Raw genomic sequence first — 22,812 nt, forward strand, 5'->3', positions numbered from 1 at the left:
TGATGATTTAGGATTTCATTTGAAAGTTTTATTTTGCATTTTACAGCACAAACCCCAATACATATCTGTTAAAGCAATGCAGTCTCAATGAAAATAGACTAACATTAATACTTCTCTGCCCTTGAAACTCACATGCATTGAAACAGCACTGAAACCCACTTTCAGAGAAAATACATTTTGCCAATTGCAAATATTAACTCTGGGCTGTCTTCAAAATCATAGGCCCCTCGAACATAACATACACATGCTCTTTGATACACCTTCCTGACTATTACATTATATTCCTTGTACAATACAGTACAGTTGTTAAAGGGCATTTTAAATTTATTGTTTTGAAAATTTTTCCAGTAAACAAAGAAAAAGCATCCACCAATGACAAAAATTGCCCAATTCAGAACATTTCCATCATAAAAAGTCTACTCAAGTCCACCAGTATCAGTAAAAAATACACAATCTCTGTAGTAAAATCCACATTGAAGAAATTTGTAACTAATAGAGGTTGCTGCTAGCAAACACTTTATATGTCATTGTTTAATCTACAAATAAAGTGCCTGTTACCCTTGAAGAATAAATTGCCTTTGTTGCATGCAGTAAAAAAATGAAAAGCTAGTAATACCGCAATAGAGAATGGATAGCAAACTGTTAACAGGTTCATAGTTACTAGGTATCTTTGCCAAAAGGACTGCAGCATCCATCCCCTTTACAACACAATACAGCATCAGCAATGCATTTACCTACTGTGGGAGTAGAACCCACAGCCTTCAGCATCTAAAGCAAGTACACTATCTGTGCTATTAATGCAAGCAGACTAAACATAATCAGCACTAAACTTTTGCTCCCCTGCAGCTCTCAGCTCCTTGTAAAATCTACTCTACACTCAGCTGCATCTCTGAACTTTGCAGCACAAGAAATCTGGAAAAAGCCGAAATTTATTGGGGGGGGGGGCAAAAGGCCAAACAGGGACACATTTTAAACATTGCTTGTATAATGTTTGAAAGTTGCTAGAAGAATAAAATGCTGCGTTACCACCATACATTTCACTGCCACGTCTTGAACCCAGGGGACCCCGTGCAAAACAGTCAAAGCAACATACCACTACGCCAAATCAGCTGTTTTGTGAAAGAGGAAGACTGAAACTTTACCATTTAGTGAATTCAGTTCTCACCATAGCACAGCTGTCAACCTCTTGGCACAAAAGACCTGAACAAAGCCAATAATGGGTGACTACAACCACCAAACATTCAGTGAATTCAGTTCTCACCATACCTCTCAACCTCTTAGCAAATAACACCCGGACAAAGCCAGTAATGAGAGAATATAGCCCCCAAACATTTTCAGTGAAATCAGTTTTTACCATAGCTCTCAACATTAGCAAAAAACCTGGATGAAGCCAATAAATACCTGAACAAAGCCAATACTGGGTGAATACAGCCCCCAAACATATTCAGTGAATTCAATTCTTACCATAACTCTCAACCCTAGCACAAAGCCTGGATGAAGCCAATAATGGGGGGAATACAGTCCCAAACACAGGGATACATTTCAAATATCCATCTTGTACACTTAGAAAATTGCTAGAAATAAAAGCTTGCTTTTGTTACCATACACTTTCTGAAGAATATGAAGTCCAATATTGAAATGTGTCCATTTACATGTATTAACCAGGAAAGTCTGATTTTGAAAAAAAAAAAAGCTATTTTTTTTTAGCAGAGGCCCAGGGAGAAACACTCCAGACAGCCAAGAATAAAACCAGATAATAACATTTAGCTGTCAGGCAATAAGGACACAAATGCAGAAACCAGATTTTATGAGGAACAGAAAAGGTATGAGGGAAAATCCTGCAATATTTTTACAAATGGTGGTGGGTAGGGAATTCAGGCTCTTGCCACTTGGGCCCAAGGTACAGGGTTCAAGCCTTATTCTCTACCCACCACCATGTACACCTGGGGCATTTTACACACACACACACACACACACACACACACACACACACACACACACACACACACACACACACACCTCTACCTGAACGGGTCCCATCTTCCGTTCCCGAATAATCCGTCTGCTTCCCCGCTCTCAAGCTCCTCTACCTGAAGGTGTCCTATCTTCCATTCCCGCTCTCAAACAGCGATGATGTCAGCATGCCTACCCGCGACTGGACTGTTAGCACAGACTTGATGATGTCAGCACGCCCGCCCGCGACTGGACTGTTAGCACAGACTTCTTAAAGAAGAATGCACTATCTTCTTAAAGAAGAACGTAAGAATGCACAAAAAAAAAAAACCCTTTGTTTGAAATGATCTACTAGTCAGTCGATTCCAGGGGGGTGCAAGTGCACCCCCTTGCACCTGCCTGCGGGCGCCCTTGCATGGCACCTCCTCTATTCCCCTTTATTTGCTACTACTTATTTTAAACCATAATATAATATACTACACATGAATGTTTTAATTTTAAACACGTTATGCCACTGATGATTGTTTTACTAGTTCAAACATGCCCACTAAGCTAAGCCATTGGTGAATGTTTTATTGGTTCTTTTAAACAATCTGTGCCATGCCATTGGTTAGTTAACGGCTCGGCTAAACAAAACGACTATGAACTTCGCATTTTAACTATGGATTTCTGAACTAATTTATAGTACCTTTTCTGTCAATGGAAACATACTCTATACTTAACATTACTTCTGCCTACTGTACTTTCAATATTTCCACGGCACTACCTCTGATTAACTTCTTTTGTGACTAGTCATTTCAGTTTTATGCCACTGATGATTGTTTTACTAGTTTAAACATGCCCACTAAGCTAAACCGTTGGTGAATGTTTTATTGGTTCTTTTAGACAAACTATGCCATGCCATTGGTTAGTTAATGGCTCGGCTAAATGAAACGACTATGAACTTCACATTTTAACTACGGATTTCTGAACTATTTTATAATACCTTTTCTGTCTATGGAAACATACTCTAAACTTAACTTTACTTCTGCCTACTGTACTTTCACTATTTCCACGACACTACCTCTGATTAACTTCTGTTGTAAATAGTCATTTCAGTTTTAAACTATATTGCGCTATGCCTGAGTGTTTTTCCTCTTAAACACGCCATGCCATTAATGAATATTTCATTGGTTTTTTCATGCAAAGTACTGATGCCATTGGTGAATGTTTTCATTGGTTCTTCTGAGTCAAACTGTGCCACGCCATTGGTTCTCTCTTCATTGGTCACCTTATTCATGTAAAACATACTATGCCATTAATGAATGATCTGAAGTAGGAAGTTCATTTGTCAGCAACCTATGGGTCTTGGATCTGATATCGGATCCGAGCCGGCAACTTGTTTCAAGCTCCTAGCTCCTCCCTTCACCCATAATCCCTTGCTAACCCTCCATGACTCTAGATCTAGTTTGCCGCACTTGTTGATGTCTGGATCCCCTTGAGCTCGTCAGCTAAGTGGAATTTTACTGTATTTTTCCTGTCAAAATTTTTCTTTTTTAGTTAAATTAAATAAGAAAAAGTGTGCAAGTGTTAGGTTCCCTTATTATTTTTTACTTTAATTAGTTCCCCCTCCCTTCGCTAGTCGTTAGTGTGTGCGTGTGTTGTGTTTCTTTTGGGGCCTGTGTGTGTGTGTAGTTGTTTTTTCTTTAAAAAATGGCTGAGGCCCCAAAAGCCATATTTTCTAAATGTACCGAGTGTGGCCATAAGCTCTCCCTGGCTTGATGGCCACACTCAGTGCGTTCGGTGCCTTGGGGTTGAACACCTTACCTCAGACTGTACCATCTGTGCAGCGTTCAACCCCAGGACACTGAAAGAGCAGAGGTCGAGGCTGGTCCTTGCGGGACTTTTACCCCCGGACTCGGCTTCGGCCTCCGCTGCCTCTGCTGCTCCCGTGGCTCCACCACAGCCTGTGGTTGCTGCCACTCCTGCCCCCCTGCCTCCGTCCGGGACTCAAACTCCCACTAAAGTGTCGGAGTACAGGGAGGCCAGGAGGGAGAAACGGAGGGAGAAGCACCACAAGCGGCGAGCCGAGATCTCCGTTTCGGCCCCGCCAGCTAAGCGGGCTTCTCCCTCCACTGCTTCTAGGTCTCCTCCTCCTCGGCTCCGATCCCCTTGTTTCTCCCCGGGGCCCGAGAAGGAGGAGACATTCCAGGCCTGCCTCGGTGGCCTCTCTGAGATCTACTTTTAGTATATCCGATGCAGACTTGGACCGGATGATGCAAAGATTCATCCAGGCCCAGCTGCAGATGGGAGTGCTCTTACCCACCCCCCCTCCGGGGGGGAGCTCGACACCTTTTTTCCATCCTATTGCTCCTTCTCTGACCCGCTATCTGGGTTCGGAGCCGAGCAGCGTTGGAGCCGGTGGTGGGTCGGCACCGACAGTACTTGGTACTTTGGACCCGAGCGTGTCAGATCCGACCTCTCGGAGCCGTGGTCCGTGCTTCGGATCCAGGGGATTCAGTGTGCCTTCAGCTCCATCCAGGTCGGAGCCCACTGGTCCCTCGGATCCGATGGTCTCGGCGCCGGCTCCGATCCCTTCATCGGAACCGAGTGGGAGCCGACATTCGGATCCAATAGAGAGTGGCTCTCCCTCGGCCTTCGAGTTTGTGGAGAGGGCTCTGTTGAGAGCATCCGGACCCCCCGGTCCTTGCATCGGCTCCTCCCTGCACTCCCTCTCTGCTGGGCCAGGCTTCCATCACCCAGCCAATCGGACAGCCTGCTTCGATGTCACAGATGGTTCCATTGAAACAAGATGTTGCTGGCGAGGCCTCCTCGGACAGCCCCCTCGAGGAAGTTCCTCGCAAGCATAAGTGCAAAAGGAGGCACGTGGACTCCCCTGAGTCCTTAACCGAGGACACGGACTTGGAGGAAGGGGAAGGCTCCCCAAGATCGCCCCCTGAGGATGTCTCCTTTGGATGGAGATGCTGAGGATCAGAGGTGGGTGGTCTGCCCCCAAGTCTTCCTCTGACTAGTCCGTGTTTCTGGAGGCATTCGAGGCAGGCCCATCTACCTCTTGGGTGTCACCTCCGGCCGACCCGCTGGTGGACCTCATTACCACCAAGGCGTGGAAGGATCCGGACACCGTGGAGCCAATACCGAAATGCCCGGACAGAATTCTTAGCCCCCCCCCCTTCAGACCGATCACATTGGAGTAAGGGGCCCCCCCATAGATGCCATGTTGACAGCGGCAGCCACGAAGAGGGAATTGGCTCAGGAGAGCCCCTCAGTCCATCCACCGAGCAAAGAGTCCCGTTTGATGGACCGCTTAGGGAAGCGAGTTTTTAGTTCAGCGACCTTCTCGGTAAGGTCTCTGAACTATATGGCACATGTCATCAGGATGCAGCGGGATCTTATCAAAGAATACGCTGCATCCCCCCCTGAGTCCATGTCGGAGGATGACAAACAATTGTACTCCACCCGGATGGCCACTCTGAGATCAATTTCAAACACCTCTATGCGGCTATTGTCCCACGCCACAGAGGGAGCTGCTAGGGCTAGCAGAGCAGGCCTAGTCATGAGACGTCAGGCCTGGCTCAGTCATTGCGATTTTGCGGAACCCTTTAAATCGTTCTTCGCGAATGCCCTTTTCGATGGTTCTGCCCTGTTTGGCAAAACAGTTCGCGAGACGCTTGTCCAGAGCAAGAAGGACAGGAAGACGTTGTCTGCCGTCGGAGTCCGCTTCTCTGCACTCCAGCGGTCCTTTTCAAGGAACCAAAAGGGTCAGAAGAAGAAGTGGTTCCAAAAATCACAACATTCCCAACCCGCTCCGGACAACCAGTCCTACCGTGGCAGAGGTGGACAGGGAGGACGCCACCCCAGGGGCAGAGGGGCACCGAGAAACTTTGGGTCCAGAGTACCTTTCTCTGAGCGGCCCGCACAGCAGCCCTGAGGGGTTGCCCGGCTGCTCCACTCTGGAGGCAGTCGGGGGGCGCTTCTCGGAACACCTAGCGACATGGTAGTCCATCACGACAGACTGCTGGGTGCTTCGTATTATATCCAGAGGGTACAAAATACCATTACTCCATGTCCCCAAATCCAAGAACCTCCCTGATATACCACCCGATCAGAGGGAGGCCGCAGCTACAGAAATTCGGCAGCTGCTAAGAAAGAGCCATCCAGCTCGTCCCCCAAGACCAGCTCAGATTAGGGTTCTACTCCAGGTTCTTTTTGATGCCAAAAAAGACGGGGGACTTGAGACCGATCCTAGACCTTTCCTGCTTGAACCTGTCAGTAACCAAGGAAAAATTCCGAATGGTCACTCTTCAATCTATTCTCCCCCTTTTAAGGGAGAACGATTGGATGTGCTCCATAGACCTCAAGGATGCGTACTACCACATTTTAATGGACAAACGATCCAGGAGGTTCCTTCGCTTCCGGCTGGGGACCAGTCACTACCAGTTCAGGGTCCTTCCCTTTGGCCTCACCACAGCCCCCAGGGTGTTCACCAAGGTATTAGCAGTGATTGCGGCCCACCTGAGACTCCAGGGAATACAGGTCTTTCTGTACCTGGACGACTGGCTCCTGACCGCACCAACAAGGCATCTACTTTGCTCAGCCAGAGACGACTTTCTCCGTCTAGCCCCACAGTCAAGCATTACTATCAACGTCGACAAATCTCTTCTGGCTCCAACGCAGGTCATAGAAGCCAGAATAGACACCAGAGAGTTGCGAGCCTTCCTAACTTCCAAGAGAATCCGGAACTTACAACTCCATGCGCGGGCTATCCTCCAATCAGAAATTGCGGAATTGGTCCGGAGGGCACTAGGCTCCATGGCGGCAGCGATTACGCTCCTTCCATGTGCCCGTTTGAACATGCGGGTACTGCAATGGACTCTTCTAGTGCAATGGTCTTTTCTATCCCTTCCTCTCCACCATCGCATTGCTATCAGCAAGGCTTGCAGGAGGGCGCTACTATGGTGGCTCCAAGCCTCGAACTTCCATACGGGCCGTCCCTTCTGCACCTCTCCCCCTCTTGCCACGGTGACCACGGACGCTTCCCGCCTCGGGTGGGGTGGGGGGCATTATTCAGGCAGGACAGTCCAAGGCACATGGAACGATAGAGACCTCCCTGCATATCAACGTTCTGGAGATGAGAGCGGTGCTGTTTGCGTTGCAAGCACTTCAGGACCTCCTCCCCACAGGAACGATTGCAATTCAGTCGGACAACATGTCAGTGGTCTGGTACATCAACAAACAGGGGGGAACCAGATCTTACCCTGTATGCCGCGAAGCCATGAGAGTGTGGGAATGGGCGATCTCCTCCAACCGCTTTCTGATTGCAACGCACATTCCGGGGAGGACCAACATCCTAACGGACAAGCTCAGTCGCACCCTCCTTACCCCGTACGAGTGGTCTTTCAATCCACTAGTAGCGAAGCAGATATTCGCAACATGGGGACAACCCTGCTCATTTCTCTCTACTTTCACTGGCTTATGTGAGTAATCACAAAACCATCACTTTTGAAATCCCACCCCTTCAATTATTTAAATTTATTGGCCATCCTACAGTATTTCATAGTACCAAAATACAAAAGTAACCACCCCTTTCAGTCCATCTTGCTGTTTTAAAAATAGTAACTCTCCACTAAACCTTAACTTTTTAAACAGGTAAAACTCAAGTTACCTACTTTCATATCTAACTTCTCTAGTGCACACTGCAAAGTGCATTCTTTTCAATCTTACCTTTAAGCATCCCTGTTACTAGCACTTTCTCTAATACCTAAAAAGATCATCTCTACTTGACTCCAAGTAGACTTTTCTCTATCTGTTAAACCTAGCACTTGCTCCTACAGTACTTATTACCTTGATCGGCACTCTTATAGATAGCACCCCAAAAGGCAAACCCCATTTCTCGGTCACCCACGTCCCCTGGAATCTCTTTTAAAGTTTTTTGTCTAGTCCTTCTAGCATGTCGAGGATCAGTTGCTAGTGTCCTCTCCTGCTCAGCTGGTGAACCTGGAATATTGAGGCAATGTTACAATTGCCTCATGTACACTGAGACAACCCTCTCCTCCTCCCACAAACACAAATACATGCGAGATGCAACTATACGGCCAAACTGGAGGCTGAGCTCTCTCAACATAGGACTGGCAAGACCAGTCAGGAGGAGAAGGTTACCACACACACTATAGACCCAGTCTCACATAGTACCATCACAACCTCAAATCATACACATAAACACACAAAGACATACTCGGCTCTGGGTGTCTACCAAAACAGCAGTGGCCTCCAAAGCTGTTTGGTAGACGATCAAACAACCACCACCTCAGAACACAACACCTGCAACACATAGACCTCAGTCAGAGTGTCAAACAGTCACAGCCCTTAAGGCCAAACACAATGCCAGACACACTAGTCATTGGTGACTCCATAGTCAGACACACTGACGTCCCGCTTACCCCCATAGTGCCTTTTTTAGGCAAGGCTCAAATTCTAAACCTACCACCCTAGAACACAAAAAAGGAAAAAAACTAAGGGTAATGCTGCTCAATGCCAGAAGTCTAAATCTCAAAATGCACGCACTCGAGGCCGTTCTCAGTATGGAGAACATCGATGTCTGTGCAGTGACAGAAACCTGGTTCAAGGCTCCTGAGAGCACCCCAGCACTATCAGGTTTTACCTCTTATCATGCGTTCCGGCCCCAAAATCCGGACAATACCAAGAAAGGAGGGGGGGTATCCATATTCATCAAAGACACCCACACCTCAAGACTGGTGGCAACGCGATGCATCGGAGACCATCCAGGTGCAATTAACCATAGGCAAGACTGCTCTGCAAATTGTAGCATGTTACAGGCCACCCTCACAAACTCAGGAACCTCACATGGCCTTCCTGAAAACACTAGAGGGGATAAATGTATCACCAAACACCATCATACTAGGTGACTTCAATTACCCTAATATAGACTGGGAACACTACTCAAGCCCAAACACCCTAGCCCAAAAGTTCCTGGAATTCATAAACTTTAATGCCATGGAACAACTAGTCACCATCCCCACAAGAGGAGAAAACATACTTGATCTCATCATCACGAACATGGGAGCACAATGTTCAACACCGGAAGTATACCCCTCACTGGTGAGATCAGATCACAAACTAATCTCGCTGGAGGTCCTCATCCCACCCCACCTGAAATAAAAGACCACAGTAAAGAACTTCTCGAAGCCGACTTCACACTTCTAAAGACTAGTGTGGTCTCCTTTAAGGCCCCGAGCATGGAAAACAGTACTCAAGCCGCTGAATCACTTACAAATGCCTTCTACCAGCACCTGCAGGACTGCATGGATAAGGCAATCCCAAGCAAAACAAAGACTCTTTGTACCAAAGGCAAGCGTCCAGTCTGGTGGACCCCAGCCATAAACAAACTCTACAACAAAAGGAGGAAGCTACTACAAGATAGAGCAAAATCCTTAAAAGGTAAGACACCCTTGATCACTATAAGTAAAAATCTAAGAGCTCTCATAAAATCATCCAAAGCAAAGTTTGAGAGAAAAATAGCTAAAGACTCAAAAGACAATCATAAGGCCTTCTTTAGCTATGTTAGAAACCTGGGAGGAAACTCCCAGATATGCTCAGAACTAGTTCAAAATGATGTGAAGATTACTGATCCTACAGACATTGCCAACATACTGGCTGACAGGTTCAGTGCAAACTTCTCCCCCAAAAGGAGAGATATCTATACCAAGCGATTGCAGCCCCCAAACATCTCCAAGCCCAAGTGAGAACTGCTCTCTCCAAAGCAAAAACACAGCATCCATGGGACCTGATTGTGTCCCGGCTGTGTGCTCCACGAACTCAACGAGGAATTAAACCCACAGCTAGGACAGCTGTTTAATCATAGTCTTACCTCTGGATACGACCCAGGAGTGGCGCACTGCAACTGTGGTCCCACTTCACAAAGGCGGTGCCTCCACCGACCCTGGAAATTACCGCCCATTAGCTTGACAAGCCTTATCTGCAAAGCCATGGAGAGGATCATAATGGACCTCATAAATAAAGACATAGGGAATTTACAGACTTTGGATCCATCCCAGTTTGGCTTTGTCAAAGGCAGATCATGCCTTCTAAACTTGGTTGACTTTTGAAACAGTCACCAAAGCCATTGATGAGGAAAGGCAGTCCATACAGCCTACCTCGATCTGGCGAAGGCCTTGATACAATACCCCACTCGGGTATCATTGAAAAACTCATCAGCTTAAATGTTAACCCATACATCACAAGATGGGTTGCAAACTGGCTGAGTGACAGAACCCACAGGGTCAGAGTTGCTGGCGCCATGTCAGGCTCAAAGCCTGTCACAAGTGGTGTACCACAGGGCTCAGTCCTGGGTCCACTCTTGTTTGGCATCTACTTTTCCGAAGTACAAGCAAACACAGGAGGGTTATGGCTGACAAAGTTTGCAGATGACTGCAAACTGGGCACCATAGTAGAAAACACATCTGACACAGATATCCTTCAGAAGGGTCTCTCAGAAACGGATAACTGGTGCCAGAGCCATGGCCTAAAGTTAAATGCCAAAAAATGCATAGTCATACCCTTCGGGAAAAACAAGGTTACCCCTAGCTACCAAATAGGTGGCAATCCACTGAGCACAGTAAAAGTTATCAGGGACCTGGGGACCCAGGTTGATAGTAGTCTGTCATTCGACACCCATGTAGCTAAAGTAGTTAGGAAGACCTTCTACATTGCCCACCTTATCATGAAGGGATTCTCATCTAGATCAAGGGAGGTCATAGTCTCCCTATACTCATCACTCATCAGACCAATGATTGAGTACAATGCCCCATTCGGAATGCATCTGACCCGACACTTGCAGCAGCTGGAGAGGCCACAAAAGTTCCTCACCAAAAGGATAAAGGGTCTCAAACATCTGTCCTATGCTGCCCGACTGAAAGAACTCCAGCTCTATTCAGTCGCTTACCGCTTGCTCAGAGGTGACCTTTGCCTAACATACAAGGCCATATCAAACCCAGATTTGATGAATATGCTTCACCTCAAAAAATCTAGAACCGTCAGAGCCACAAGGGCGGGAGACTTAAACCTCGACACGGCTATTAATAGGACGTGCTGGAGGGATAGATTCATCACCCAAAGACTCCCTATGCTGTGGAATAAAATCCCGGTATATGTGAGGCAGAGCACCTCGCTGGCCTTGTTCAAGAGAAATCTTGACCAATGGATGGGAGATCGCAGATATACCCCAGGGATTACCTCAGTGTCACTGCTCAACAGAGGCACAGCAAAATAATGGGTATAGTTCCCCATACTAAAGGGGTGGCGTAAGCCACAAAACTATGGGCTAGGCTTGTAAATGCCTTCGGGCAGATAGCCTAGTATGAACCTATGAACCTATGCTGCGATCTTTTTGCGTCTCCATCAAACACCAAATGCGGCAATTTCTTCGCTCCAGGGAAACTCCAAGAGACGCTCTGGTGCATGCTTGGCCACCCAGTCTACTCTATGCCTATCCTCTTCTACCACTAATGCTACAACTCTTACAGAAAGCCTCACGACTGGGGAGCAGGATGATCCTCATTGCCCCATTCTGGCCTCGGCAAATTTGGTTCCCTTACCTGTGGTCTCACCTTGTGAATCACCCTTGGATTCTAGATCCCACTCTGGATCTCGTCTACCATCCGTCGAACTTACCGATCCCAAACCTGGACAATCTGAAACTGACAGCTTGGTTGCTCCAGTTCCACTCCTAGTTAGGACTCCCAGTATCTCTTCACCAGTCAAAGCCATCCTTGTGGCAGCGCATAAGCCCTCCACCAGGAAAGTGTATCGCAGTAAATGGAAACGTTTTTCCATCTGGGTGGAGCATCATGATCTAGATCCCTTTACGGCTCCTCTTCCAGCCATATTAGACTTCCTAACTGAACTCTTTCAGGAAGGCGCTAGTTGTTCAACTGTCAAAGTGCAATTGGCAGCCATATCACATTACCATGTGGGACGTGATACAGGGCCTTTGATGTTGGCCAGGTTGTGTAAAACCTTTCTCAAGGGCACCTTTTTACTTAGACCCCCTGTAAAGTAAGCTGTGCCCCCCATGGGATCTTACATTAGTTCTTCAAGCCTTGACTGCTCCACCCTTTCAACCCGCTGCTTCAGTAGATCTCAAATTCTTGTCATGGAAAACAGCATTCCCTGTAGCCATCACTTCAGCAAAAAGAGTGTCGGAGCTTCAAGCTCTCTCTGTGAAGCCTCCTTAACTGATCTTTCACCCAGATAGTGTACCTCAGGATCAATCCCTCTTTTCTTCCCAAAATAGCATTAGAAACCAACATAAATCAATCCACAAATTTACCGGTTTTCTTCCCTAAATATCAGAATAAGGGAGAGTACAAGCTGCACTCATTAGATGTTCATAGGCAGCTTCGCTTTTATACTCATAGGACAGTTGGCCATAGACAATCCGACCAGCTGTTCGTTTCCTTTGCCAAATTTAACTTAGGGAAAGCTATCTCAAAAGTATCTTTATCACGTTGGATTTCTCAATGTATCCTATTGGCATATCAAGCCTCGGGTAGACCCGCACCCGAAGGAGTTCGTGCTCATTCCACCCGCTCCAGTTCTACCTCTGCGGCCTTCAAGTCTAGAGTTCCTTTGGATGATATTTGTTCTGTAGCCACTTGGGCTTCATATCATACCTTTATTAACCACTACAAACTAGACGTGCTTTCTAGAGGGAGAGCATCTTTTGGCTCTGCGGTGCTTCGTAATATCCTTCCATGATGGCCACCCAAGGTGCAGGTAGCTGGGGACTCTGTCCCACAGGTTGCTGACAAATGAACTTCCTACTTCAGATTAAGAAGTTATGTACTCACCATAACGTTCCATCTGAGTAGGTAGTTTCATTTGTCTGCAACCATCCCCCCCTCCTTCCCCCTGGCCTTCTTCGGATCTACTGGTAGTTGGATATATATATTGAGGGGCAAACTCGATCTGAGGTCATGGAGGGTTAGCAGGGGATTATGGGTGAAGGGAGGAGCTAGGAGCTCGGATCCATTAGCTTGAAACAAGTTGCCGGCTCGGATCCGATATCGGATCCAAGACCCACAGGTTGCAGACAAATGAAACTACTCAGATGGAATGTTTTGGTGAGTACATAACTTCTTATTTCTTTCCTTCAGTGGCTACTCTTCGCCCAGTGGTCTCTACAACATCATCTGCTTTCTCATCTTATAATGATCACAGGCAAGTGCAAGCAAGATCTACGCTGGTGGATTCACACCAGCAACCTCAGTGCGGGAAAACCCTTTGTCCCATCTCCTCCTGTTGCCACAGTCACCACGGATGCCTCCCAGATTGGGGGGGGGCATTATCTCAGCAGGACAGTCCAAGGTATTTGGCAGGAACACGAGATAAATCTGCATATCAATATCATGGAGATGAGAGCAGTGCTATTAGCATTGCAAGCACTTCAGAGCTTTCTTCCTTTCGGGACAATTGCGATCCACTCAGACAATATATCGGTGGTATGGTATCTGAACAAACAGGGAGGAACCAAGTCATACCCCCTTTGCAGAGAGGCCATTCGAGTATGGCAGTGGGCAGTGTCTTCCCAACATTTTCTTGTAGCAACACACATTCCAGGGAAGTCCAACGTAATTGCCGACAGGTTGAGCAGAGCTATTCTGATGCCTCGATTGGTCCCTGAACAGTCAAGTTGCAGCGCAGATTTTCCACAGATGGGGTCAGCCTTGCTGTGACCTATTTGCCAGTCCCCTCAATACCAAGTGCAGCTGCTGCTTCACCCTTATCCCCCCCCCCCCCTCAGGGAGAGTCACCCAGGGACGCAGTAGTTCACGATTGGCCGTCCGGTCTACTTTATGCCTTCCCGCCTGTTCCTCTGTTGACAAAGGTTATTCAGAAAGCGCAATTTTTGGGAAGCAGAATGATTCTGATTGCTCCACACTGGCCTCATGAAATGTGGTTCCCCTTTCTCCATCCCTATCTCATGGACGCCCCCTGGATTCTGGACCCACAGCCAGATCTACTGACTCATATATGTCAGGGCAGTTCCATCCCTCTCTTCAGTCCCTCCGGTTGACGGCCTGGCTACTCCACTTCCATCAGTAGTCAGGCTTCATCATTTATTCTCTGGAAGTGGTTCATATTCTGTTTTCTCCCCATAAGCCTTTGGCCAGAAAGCTTTATTCCAGTAAATGGAAAAGATTCTCCATCTGGGCTCAGGCAAGACAAAATTGATCCTTATACATCTCCAATTTCTTCAGTTTTGGAATTTCTCTCCATGCTTTTCAATCTGGGCTCAAAAACGGCAACCATTAGTACAGTTGGCCGCTATTTCCACTTTTCTCGTCGCTAATGAACCCAGTCTAATGGCGCATAGACTTTGTAAGGCATTCTTGAAGGGCACTATGCTGCTTTGCCCTCCAGTCTTTGACCCGGTCATGCCTTGGCACCTAAATTTTGTGCTACAATGTCTCGCCTCTTCCCCCTTTGAGCCTGAAGCTACTTGTGAACTGAAATATTTGACTTGGAAGACTATCGTTTTGGTAGCCATCACTTCAGCTAGACGTGTCTCAGAACTCCAAGCTTTGTCAGTCAAGACCGCCTTACTTGATTTTTCACAAGGACAGGGTTTCCCCTCAGACCAAACCCTTCCTTTATGCCAAAAGTGGCTTCAGTTAGTAATCTCAACCAATCCATTGAACTGCCCGTATTTTTTCCAGAGTTTTCTAATAGGGCAGAATTTAAATTTCACCAGCTGGGTGTTCACAGGCAGTTGCGTTTTTATTTGCATTGAACGACGGATCTTAGAAAATCGGATCAGCTATTTGTCTCATTTTCAGAAAATAACATTGGGTCTCCTGTTTCCAAAGTGACCTTGTCTAGATGGCTCTCTAGTTGTATTTCCGTCATTTATGCCTCCGGTGGTAAGAATTTACCATTTAGAGTGAAGGCTCATTCTGCCCGATCCATGTCTACCTCTACAGCATTTCAGGCCAGGATGTCTGTGGATGATATTTCTCACTACAGATTGGATTTGGTATCCAGAGGCAGATCTTCTTTTGGTTCCACAGTGCTCAGGAGTATTTTCCACTGAGCCTCCCAGGGTTCAGGTGCTGGGGACGCTGTCCCACGGGTAAGAATGTAGGCAAGATTGGACTACATAACATCAAGAAGTTATGTACTCACCATAATGTTCGATGTATGTAGCCCATCACGCCTCACATTCTTATTTACCCTCCCGCCTTCCCCCATCCTGGAGGACCTAGAGGTTAGTTCTGGTTTCAGTACTCCTTTTATTATTGGAATGTTGTTTTCCTTCTCTATGTGTACTGTGTATGGAGGGTGAGTAAGTGAGTGAGCTTGCAGCAAACAAGATTGTGGAAAGGGAGCAGTGCAGCATGGGATACCTCTTAGCCCAGCCAATTGAAAGACTTCAAGCTAGAGTATTGCCAAGTCGGAGCCGAGGTTTGGCTCCAAACCCACAGGTAAGAATGTGAGGCGAGATGGACTACATACATCGAACGTTATGGTAAGTACATAACTTCTTGTTTTCGGCTGAATCATAGCTTGCTAGCTTTCATCCTGACATTGTGGATGATATATTTCTAATCCTTTTCAGACACCACTGTTCTGAGGATATGCTTCAGCTTCTTTAAAAGGTGAGAAAACCTAATTGTAAGATATTGTATATATCACATTGGAAAATGTTTTTTATATGGTGTCAGAAGAACAGAGTATCCCTTAGAAATAGGGATTTCACTATATTTTCTTACTTGTGTGATTTCTTAAAAGTTGGTTCAGAATATTCCTGTGTCAAGGCACACTTGTCTGCTATCTTGGCATTTATGCCACTGGAGCCTCCCTTGAATTTCGGAATTGAGATAAAGCAATTTCTCGGGGGCTTCCTTAATTTGAATCCCTCTTGGAGGACTAATTGCCCATCCTTGAGACCTCAGTTTGTATTAGAAATGCTTACTCAGCCACCTTTTGAACCAGCAGCTTCTACATCTCTAAAGTTTTATACTAGGAAAAACATTTTGCTAGTAGCTCTAACATCTGCCAGCTGGATTTTTGAGGGATTCAATCCCTGATGACATCTCCTCCTTTCCTTATTTTCCATAAAGATAGGGTGTCTCTTAGGGACAGTCCTTCCTTCATGCCTAAAGTAGTCAGTCTGTTGTCCATCAGCCAGGCTGTTAATCTGCCTACTTTTATTTCCAGACTCTCAAAACAAGGGTGAAGGACTTTTGTACTCATTGGGCTTGCACACACACAGCTAGTCTCTATTTGGATAACGCTAAAGACATTAGGAAAACTGATCAGCTATTTGTTTCCTTCCAATAGGTCATCTACTGTTTATGACAAGTTCTTATAGAACTGTACTTTCCTTTTTGCATTAGTGTATTTTGTTTTGAGGCAAAGAATTGCCAGTTGAATTTCTAAATCCATCACCTTTTGTTGTTCTCACCATGGTAAGTCCTTATCCTCTTCTCTTTAGACCAACTCTACTAGAACAGTTTCTTCAACTAGGGTGTTACACAAATGAATGAATTCTAGGGCTGTTTTATAGGCAGCCGCCTGGTCCATTGTACATGCTTTCACAAACCACTACAGGGCGGATGCTTTCTATAGATCTAGAACTACTTTTGCTAAGTCTGTGCTATCTGGATTGATAAACAGCTACCCTGCTTCCGGCCCTTACACTCTGAATGATAAACTTTGGGAATCGCACATCAGTATTGAAACACTACAACACTAATCTTAGTAAGGACATAGTAGGGTTGTGTAAGAACTTACCATAACAGTAGATGTCCTACTGATCACTGTTGCAGTATTTTCTGCCCTCCTGTCCCTTTCTTCTGTTTATCATGTTGATTCTTGTGAACCGAGAGAGGACCATTTCCATGCTTCCCCTTCACTTAGCTGACCTTTTTCTTATACCTTTTCCTCAGGAGTCTTCAGGTGTCTTGGCACAGATAGTTTGAGGATCTTACGGTCATAGAGCCACTTATGTCCCCTTATGCCTGCAACCTTAGTTCATACACCTATGGAAGTTTTTTGGCTTTGGTATTCTGTCAAGATACTGGGTGACCTAGGTGAGATAACCCTTTAGTATTGGAATACTGCAACTGTGATCAGTAGGATATCTGCTGTTAAATGGTAAGTTCTTACACAACTGAACTTCTCTTTCTGCATCAGTGGAGCCTAGTAAAAGCTTTGAGGCAGTTATTATTCATTTTTTGCTGACTTTTGAACCTAAACTGTATACTCTTTCCTGCAGCCATTATCTTGAGTTGCCATGTGAACAAATATTACATTGACTCTTTTTTGTTAAGCACTTTCTCTTTTACTGTTTTCAGTATATGTATTTCTCTGATGCACATGTGTATTTGTATGTTGCCAATGTTTTAATTTGGTATATGTACTATTTCTGTCTTTTAAGGATGAATCTTTTCAAGCACGGATCAGAGAAACTGTGAAAACCTGTTTATCCAGAGTGAAAAAAATACTGCAGGAGGCAGTTTCTGAATGTAACAAGAGTGTTGAGAAAGCTTTTTTAGTTGTGATCAGCACCCATGTGAGCATGGGAGTTAAGAGGGCTGTCGCAGCCTGTGAGGAAACTGCTAAGACCTGGGCATCACCAGTAAGTTTTCTTAGTTTTGTTTCTTATGATCATGCACCAGAATGACCCCTAACTTTAAAACAGAATTATCTGAAATTATTAACAAAAAATGCACATATATATATATATATACTGAAATAACTGCTGGAAATTTTGCACTGTTGAATTTCCATCCCTGGTGACCTTTTATGTTTTTTGCTGCAGTTTGTATTTTCAAAATAAGTGATTCTTAAATGCACTGTAGTTTTAACTTTTATTTAAATTGTTCACCAGGGTTAGGGCACCGATAAATAAAGGACCAGTTTCAGGGCCAAACCAGGTTGAGAATACAAGTAAAACATCAGGTAAAGTAAGCAGGGTACGCCAGGATTTAAAAAAAAAAAAAAAAAAAAAAAAAAGAGTAATTATTTTATTTTTATTTATTGCATTTGTTTACCAGGAAAGTCCACTGGGCCTAAAGGAGCCCATTTTCAGTGGAGGCCTGGGGAGAAAAGCTCCAACAAGAACATAGATGCAGAAAATATTAAACATTAATTGGTACAAAAGTAGATAGTGTTACATATAGTGATTGTGGTAATATGTACAGAATGTACACACAAAAGCAGGAATTTTGTTGGTTTCCAGATTAATTCATTCAAAGAGGTTTAAACAGAGATATCAGCATTATTGTACCAATTTCAACTAGTGATGAAAAATAATAATTATGGCGAAACTGTCATCAGTCGGCAGTAGCAAAAAGCAAAGGAGTTTAGTTATATGAGGAGGAGGAGGTTTGGCTATAGAGGATGGACAGCAGGTAGAGTATTTGAATAGTAAGATTAATTTGTACCCGTAGCTGCATAGAGCAGGCACAGTACCTGAATAGTAAGAATAATTTGTTTACAAAGTAGTAATAGAAAGTGGTAGGAGTGAGTGTATAGATAGAATTATTTCTAATAGGATCATAGAAGGTTACTAGTCTATTGGCCCTGAGGCCTTTATAAGCCTAGCCAAGAATTTAGCCCATGTTTAGACAAGTCAGCACCCAGAGCCCCTGTCCGGCAGGGACACAGGTGGAATCCCAAGGGTGTATTTTCTGTTTCCCATCGAGTTATCCAGGTTGCGCTTAAAAAGGAATAATGAGGTACTCTGCTTTATGTGGAGAAGGGTGCCTGTTCCACAGATGGGGGAGTCTCTGGGGCACAAATCTCTCCCGCCAACAAGTCCTATTGATGTCACAGACCGGGTTGAGGTCACGCATATGGGTTGCTCGAGTGGAGCTTGACTTGTGGATATGCAGCCGTCCAATCAAGGCGGCGTCTGAGATTGCTTTGTATGCCAGACAGAACTCTCCTCTGAGGAGTCCGTATGAAACTGAGTAGAAGGACAGAGAAAGTCATCCAACCCTGGTTACTATCATATTGACAACACACCCCTAAGAGCTGACCCAGTAGATGGGGACTTGGGGGGCATGCAGTAATCAAGCCATTGACCATCACATGTCTACAGTAGTGAGAAAATCATTCTGTTATGCAACTTATAAATAAAGTTATAGCATCTAGGTCCAAGAAAGTCATTGTTCCACTGTATCCAGTATTCATCAGACCTGTCGTTGAGTACAGTGGCCCCTTTGGGTATGTACCTTACCAGGCATATTCAACAATTGGAATGTCCACAGAGGTTCCTTACTAAAATAATACAGGGCATAAGTAACATGTCCTGTGCAGACTGCCTCAGGGGCCTATCCCTGTATTCAGCCTCCTACATGCTGTTGAAGGGAGATCTTGCCTAGTGTATGAGGCATTGTCAGACCCTACGCTGATAGAGCTCCTGCATATCCGCAAACAGACAGCACCAGAATTGCCCATTCTAAAGACTTAAACCTTGCCTGTGATATAAATGGGACCTGCTGGAGAGATGGGTATGTATCTCAGAGACTATACCTTCTCTGTAACACGCTCCCCATCCATGTGAAGAAGAGTTCCTCCCTAACCCAATTCAAGTGCAACTTGGACAGTTGAACCATTTACAGACTGCCTATGTCCATTAGAGACATAGGTGCCACACCAGGGATGAATTTCCTGTTCCTCATCTATTTCCCAAGCCCTTGCTTGCAGTTATCAATTCTACCAGAACTTGTCAGAGGTTTGGGATGCATGGCTAGGCTTAAATCAGTCCTTGTGGTCATTAACGTAGTAAACACCTACGAAGCTATGAGTCTATAAATGCAGTAGTAGAGAAGAGAAACATGGATAGAGAGAGAATAGGGAAAAGGATATTAGGGCAGAAAGTAATCTGAGGTGAATGTATTTATACAAGTTTAAGCTTGACAGTATGTGTGTGCCGGTTAATAAGGGGGGATGTATACATGAGGCTGGAGAAAGGTGATGTATTATGTGCCCTATAGATAAGACATTTGCATTGACCTTGTTGCACCATGTATTCTTTAAATTCCTGTCTGAGCTTGGTGTATGTTAGGGTATCCTTTAAACTGATGCGGAACTCCTGCTAGAACTGGAGACAGAGTGTATAGTGGTCAGTACAGTGCAGCCTTGCTTTGGGTGTTTGGAGAGCTGGCCCCGAAAGTGACTGACTTTTGAGGCTGGGATGTGGGAGATGAGTGATGGGTAGTAGTTTTGCAGACAGGGAGGAGTGGCTGTATCTTGATGCGGGAGTTTAAAGACAAGGGAGCCTAATAAGAGCTTAGTTATTTGTTTTGTAAGTAGCCATTTAGCCTTTTTAATGATGTGGCACTACTGTTGTGGAGCTGGCATCGAAGTAACAGATTTTGTTACATAGTGGTTGCAGAATTGTGCAGTTTTTTTTTTTTTTTTTGGATGTTAATGTCTGCTGTGTGAACTTGGGCCATTCACTTAAACAGATAGTGCTTTGGGGCAATTGTGAATTTGGAAAAGGCTCTGTAACTGCCTCCTAGACTGCATGCCTAGTAACATACTTATATGCCTTTGTCTATGATGACTATAGCTAGAAAGGAGTGGAAGTGAGCGATCTTATGGTCCCTGAATAGGAAGTGATTTATTTCTTTTGTTGTTTTTTCATTGTAGGCCTGAAAGTTGAGTTTGGCCTAATCATACGCCCAGATACTTGAAAATCATGGTGGTTCTGATGGGATGGCTGTTTTGGTCTGTTATATAGTATTTTGATAACTTATAGTGAATGGTTTGTTAGGAATAGTATTTTAGAGCTTTTGATAGATGCCAAAGATTATGGATGTTTTCTTTGCATTAAGAATGATCCTTTTATTTTCAGGTACCAATTGTATGTTAAGCAGTGGTCTTCGATATAATTTTGTCAGTGAATGAGGCTGGCTCTTTAAATACCTGTCATCAGTCGATGATAATTACAGTGTATGTGGATCATAAGTAAGTTTATAGGTTCATAGGTTATTTATGGAAATAACACCTATTTTTTTTCCCTAAAATACACCTGTTTGTACACGAGCATCTGAGGAAATAGCTGTCCTTTTATCTTTGAAGGTCCTCACGGATAAGAAGTCTTTGAATCATGCAGCTGCTTGTAGGCTAACACTTATTTCCAGGAAGTGAGAAAGAAGTTAGGAAGGTAACCTTTTGAAATACTGAGACTGGCTACAGTGAGTCTCGAAATATGGAGACTAAAAGGCCTGAAGATTGGACTACAAGTCTGAGATGCCATATCTCAGAATATTCCATTTACTCTGAGGTATGGTGATGTCTGTGTTGGTATATATAAAAGCTTTAGGGGGCTTGCCCCCCTGCAAAGAGAAGTTTTAGGAGAAGAGCGATTTTTTGAGATTCATCCCTCTCTGGGTTTTCATTCCCCACTGACTTCTAGACACTCTGACCTTGCAGACCATTCCTAACTGTGAACTCCCTACTGAAATGGCATAACGAAATACAAAGGCCCATGTGCGATCGATACAGATTTTTCCTTTCTTATTATTTCATTGGTGAGGGTCCCCAGGACAGTCATTATGCTTATGTAAGACCAAAATCCACGGTTCTGAAATGGAAGGTTATATTTTTCTAGGTAGTTTGTTAGTCATCCTTCTACATTTTAGGATTTTATCTAGAGTTTGTATAATTGATTGATTATTTGGAATTCGGAGGACTTAGTGGGCTTTGGTTGTTATATAGTGGCCTGACCAGTGTTGATTTCCATATATTGGGTATTATATTTGAGGTAAGGTTGACTGTAATATGAATTGAGAACGATTGTAAATTCTCTGCAGTTGAGTAGGATCCAAGGAGCCCGATTGTCTGATCAAGATGGGGGTATCTGTACGAATATTTTCAAGGTCTGTAATTTCTTTTGCAGTGATTTGTTTGTAGGTTCATAAGAAAGTTTTAGGCTAGCTTTTCTTGCAGGCAGTTTTAAGCCTACCATTTTCCATTTTTATTTTATGCCCAAATTAAACTCTCATTGGGTTAGAGATTTACCTTACCCATCACATCGTCAATAATTATATATTAACTCTAGTGAGAATAACTGGGGTAATACTGTTGATAATTTGAGGGGACCCATACATGGGATAAAACATTTAAGAGCTGACTTTGTCCATTAGTAGTACATAGGTCAATTTTCTATTTCCCACCAATAGATTCAGGTTGTGCTTGAATATGGACAGGGTTGAACTTTGTTATATGCGATTCAGAATTTGTTCCAGAGCAGTGGTATCCTCGGCAAGATCTACCTGTCTCTCCAAACCATTCTGTTGATGTTGCAGAAGAGGTTTAGATCTCTGGACAGGTGTAGTTGGGGGGATGGGATGAGTGGGAGGGAGGGGATGTTGTAAACTTCTTGCATCGGAAGTCAGGTAGTGACCAGTATCCTTTACTGCAAAGGATGTGTTCCATTGTTGAGTCTTGAGTAGGAGAGTTACAGCTAATGGAAAGGGTAACCTCATGCTAGAAACATTTTATGGAGTTTTGTAATGAGAGCTGTTTGGATAGGAGTGTGTTGAATTTGGATCAGTGAATGTCTTGCTTTGCTCGATTCTGAAGAGTGGTGAAGTATTTGATTGGCTGGGGTGTTAGCTTTCAGTTGTAACATGCTCCGTGACATAATCTTAAGAGTTGCTTCAGTTTGACATACAGGCTGTTGATTTGTTAAACAGACAGAGAGGTTTGGGTCTTGAAAGGAAAAAAAATGGCCGACCAGTGTAGAGTTGGGAAGTGTGACTAGCTGTGATACAAATGTATGGGATTTGAGTCAAAAAGGAGCTAGCCCAGGAAAATGTTTGA

General features: G+C 44.6%; 1 protein-coding gene across 2 annotated transcripts in view; it reads left to right on the forward strand.

Annotated features, from left to right (window-relative positions):
- Positions 1–22,812, forward strand: part of LOC122798813 — a 2,048,867-nt gene that overhangs the window by 1,048,734 nt on the left and 977,321 nt on the right. For both annotated transcript variants that reach the window (XM_044067935.1, XM_044067936.1), the window contains exon 12: positions 17,411–17,611. In XM_044067935.1, coding sequence (XP_043923870.1) covers positions 17,411–17,611 — 201 coding nt within the window. The remainder of the gene's footprint in view (positions 1–17,410; positions 17,612–22,812) is intronic.

Source organism: Protopterus annectens, chromosome 3.part1 (genome assembly GCF_019279795.1).
Source record: "Protopterus annectens isolate FY-2018-M chromosome 3.part1, PAN1.0, whole genome shotgun sequence".
Lineage (NCBI taxonomy): Eukaryota > Metazoa > Chordata > Ceratodontiformes > Protopteridae > Protopterus > Protopterus annectens.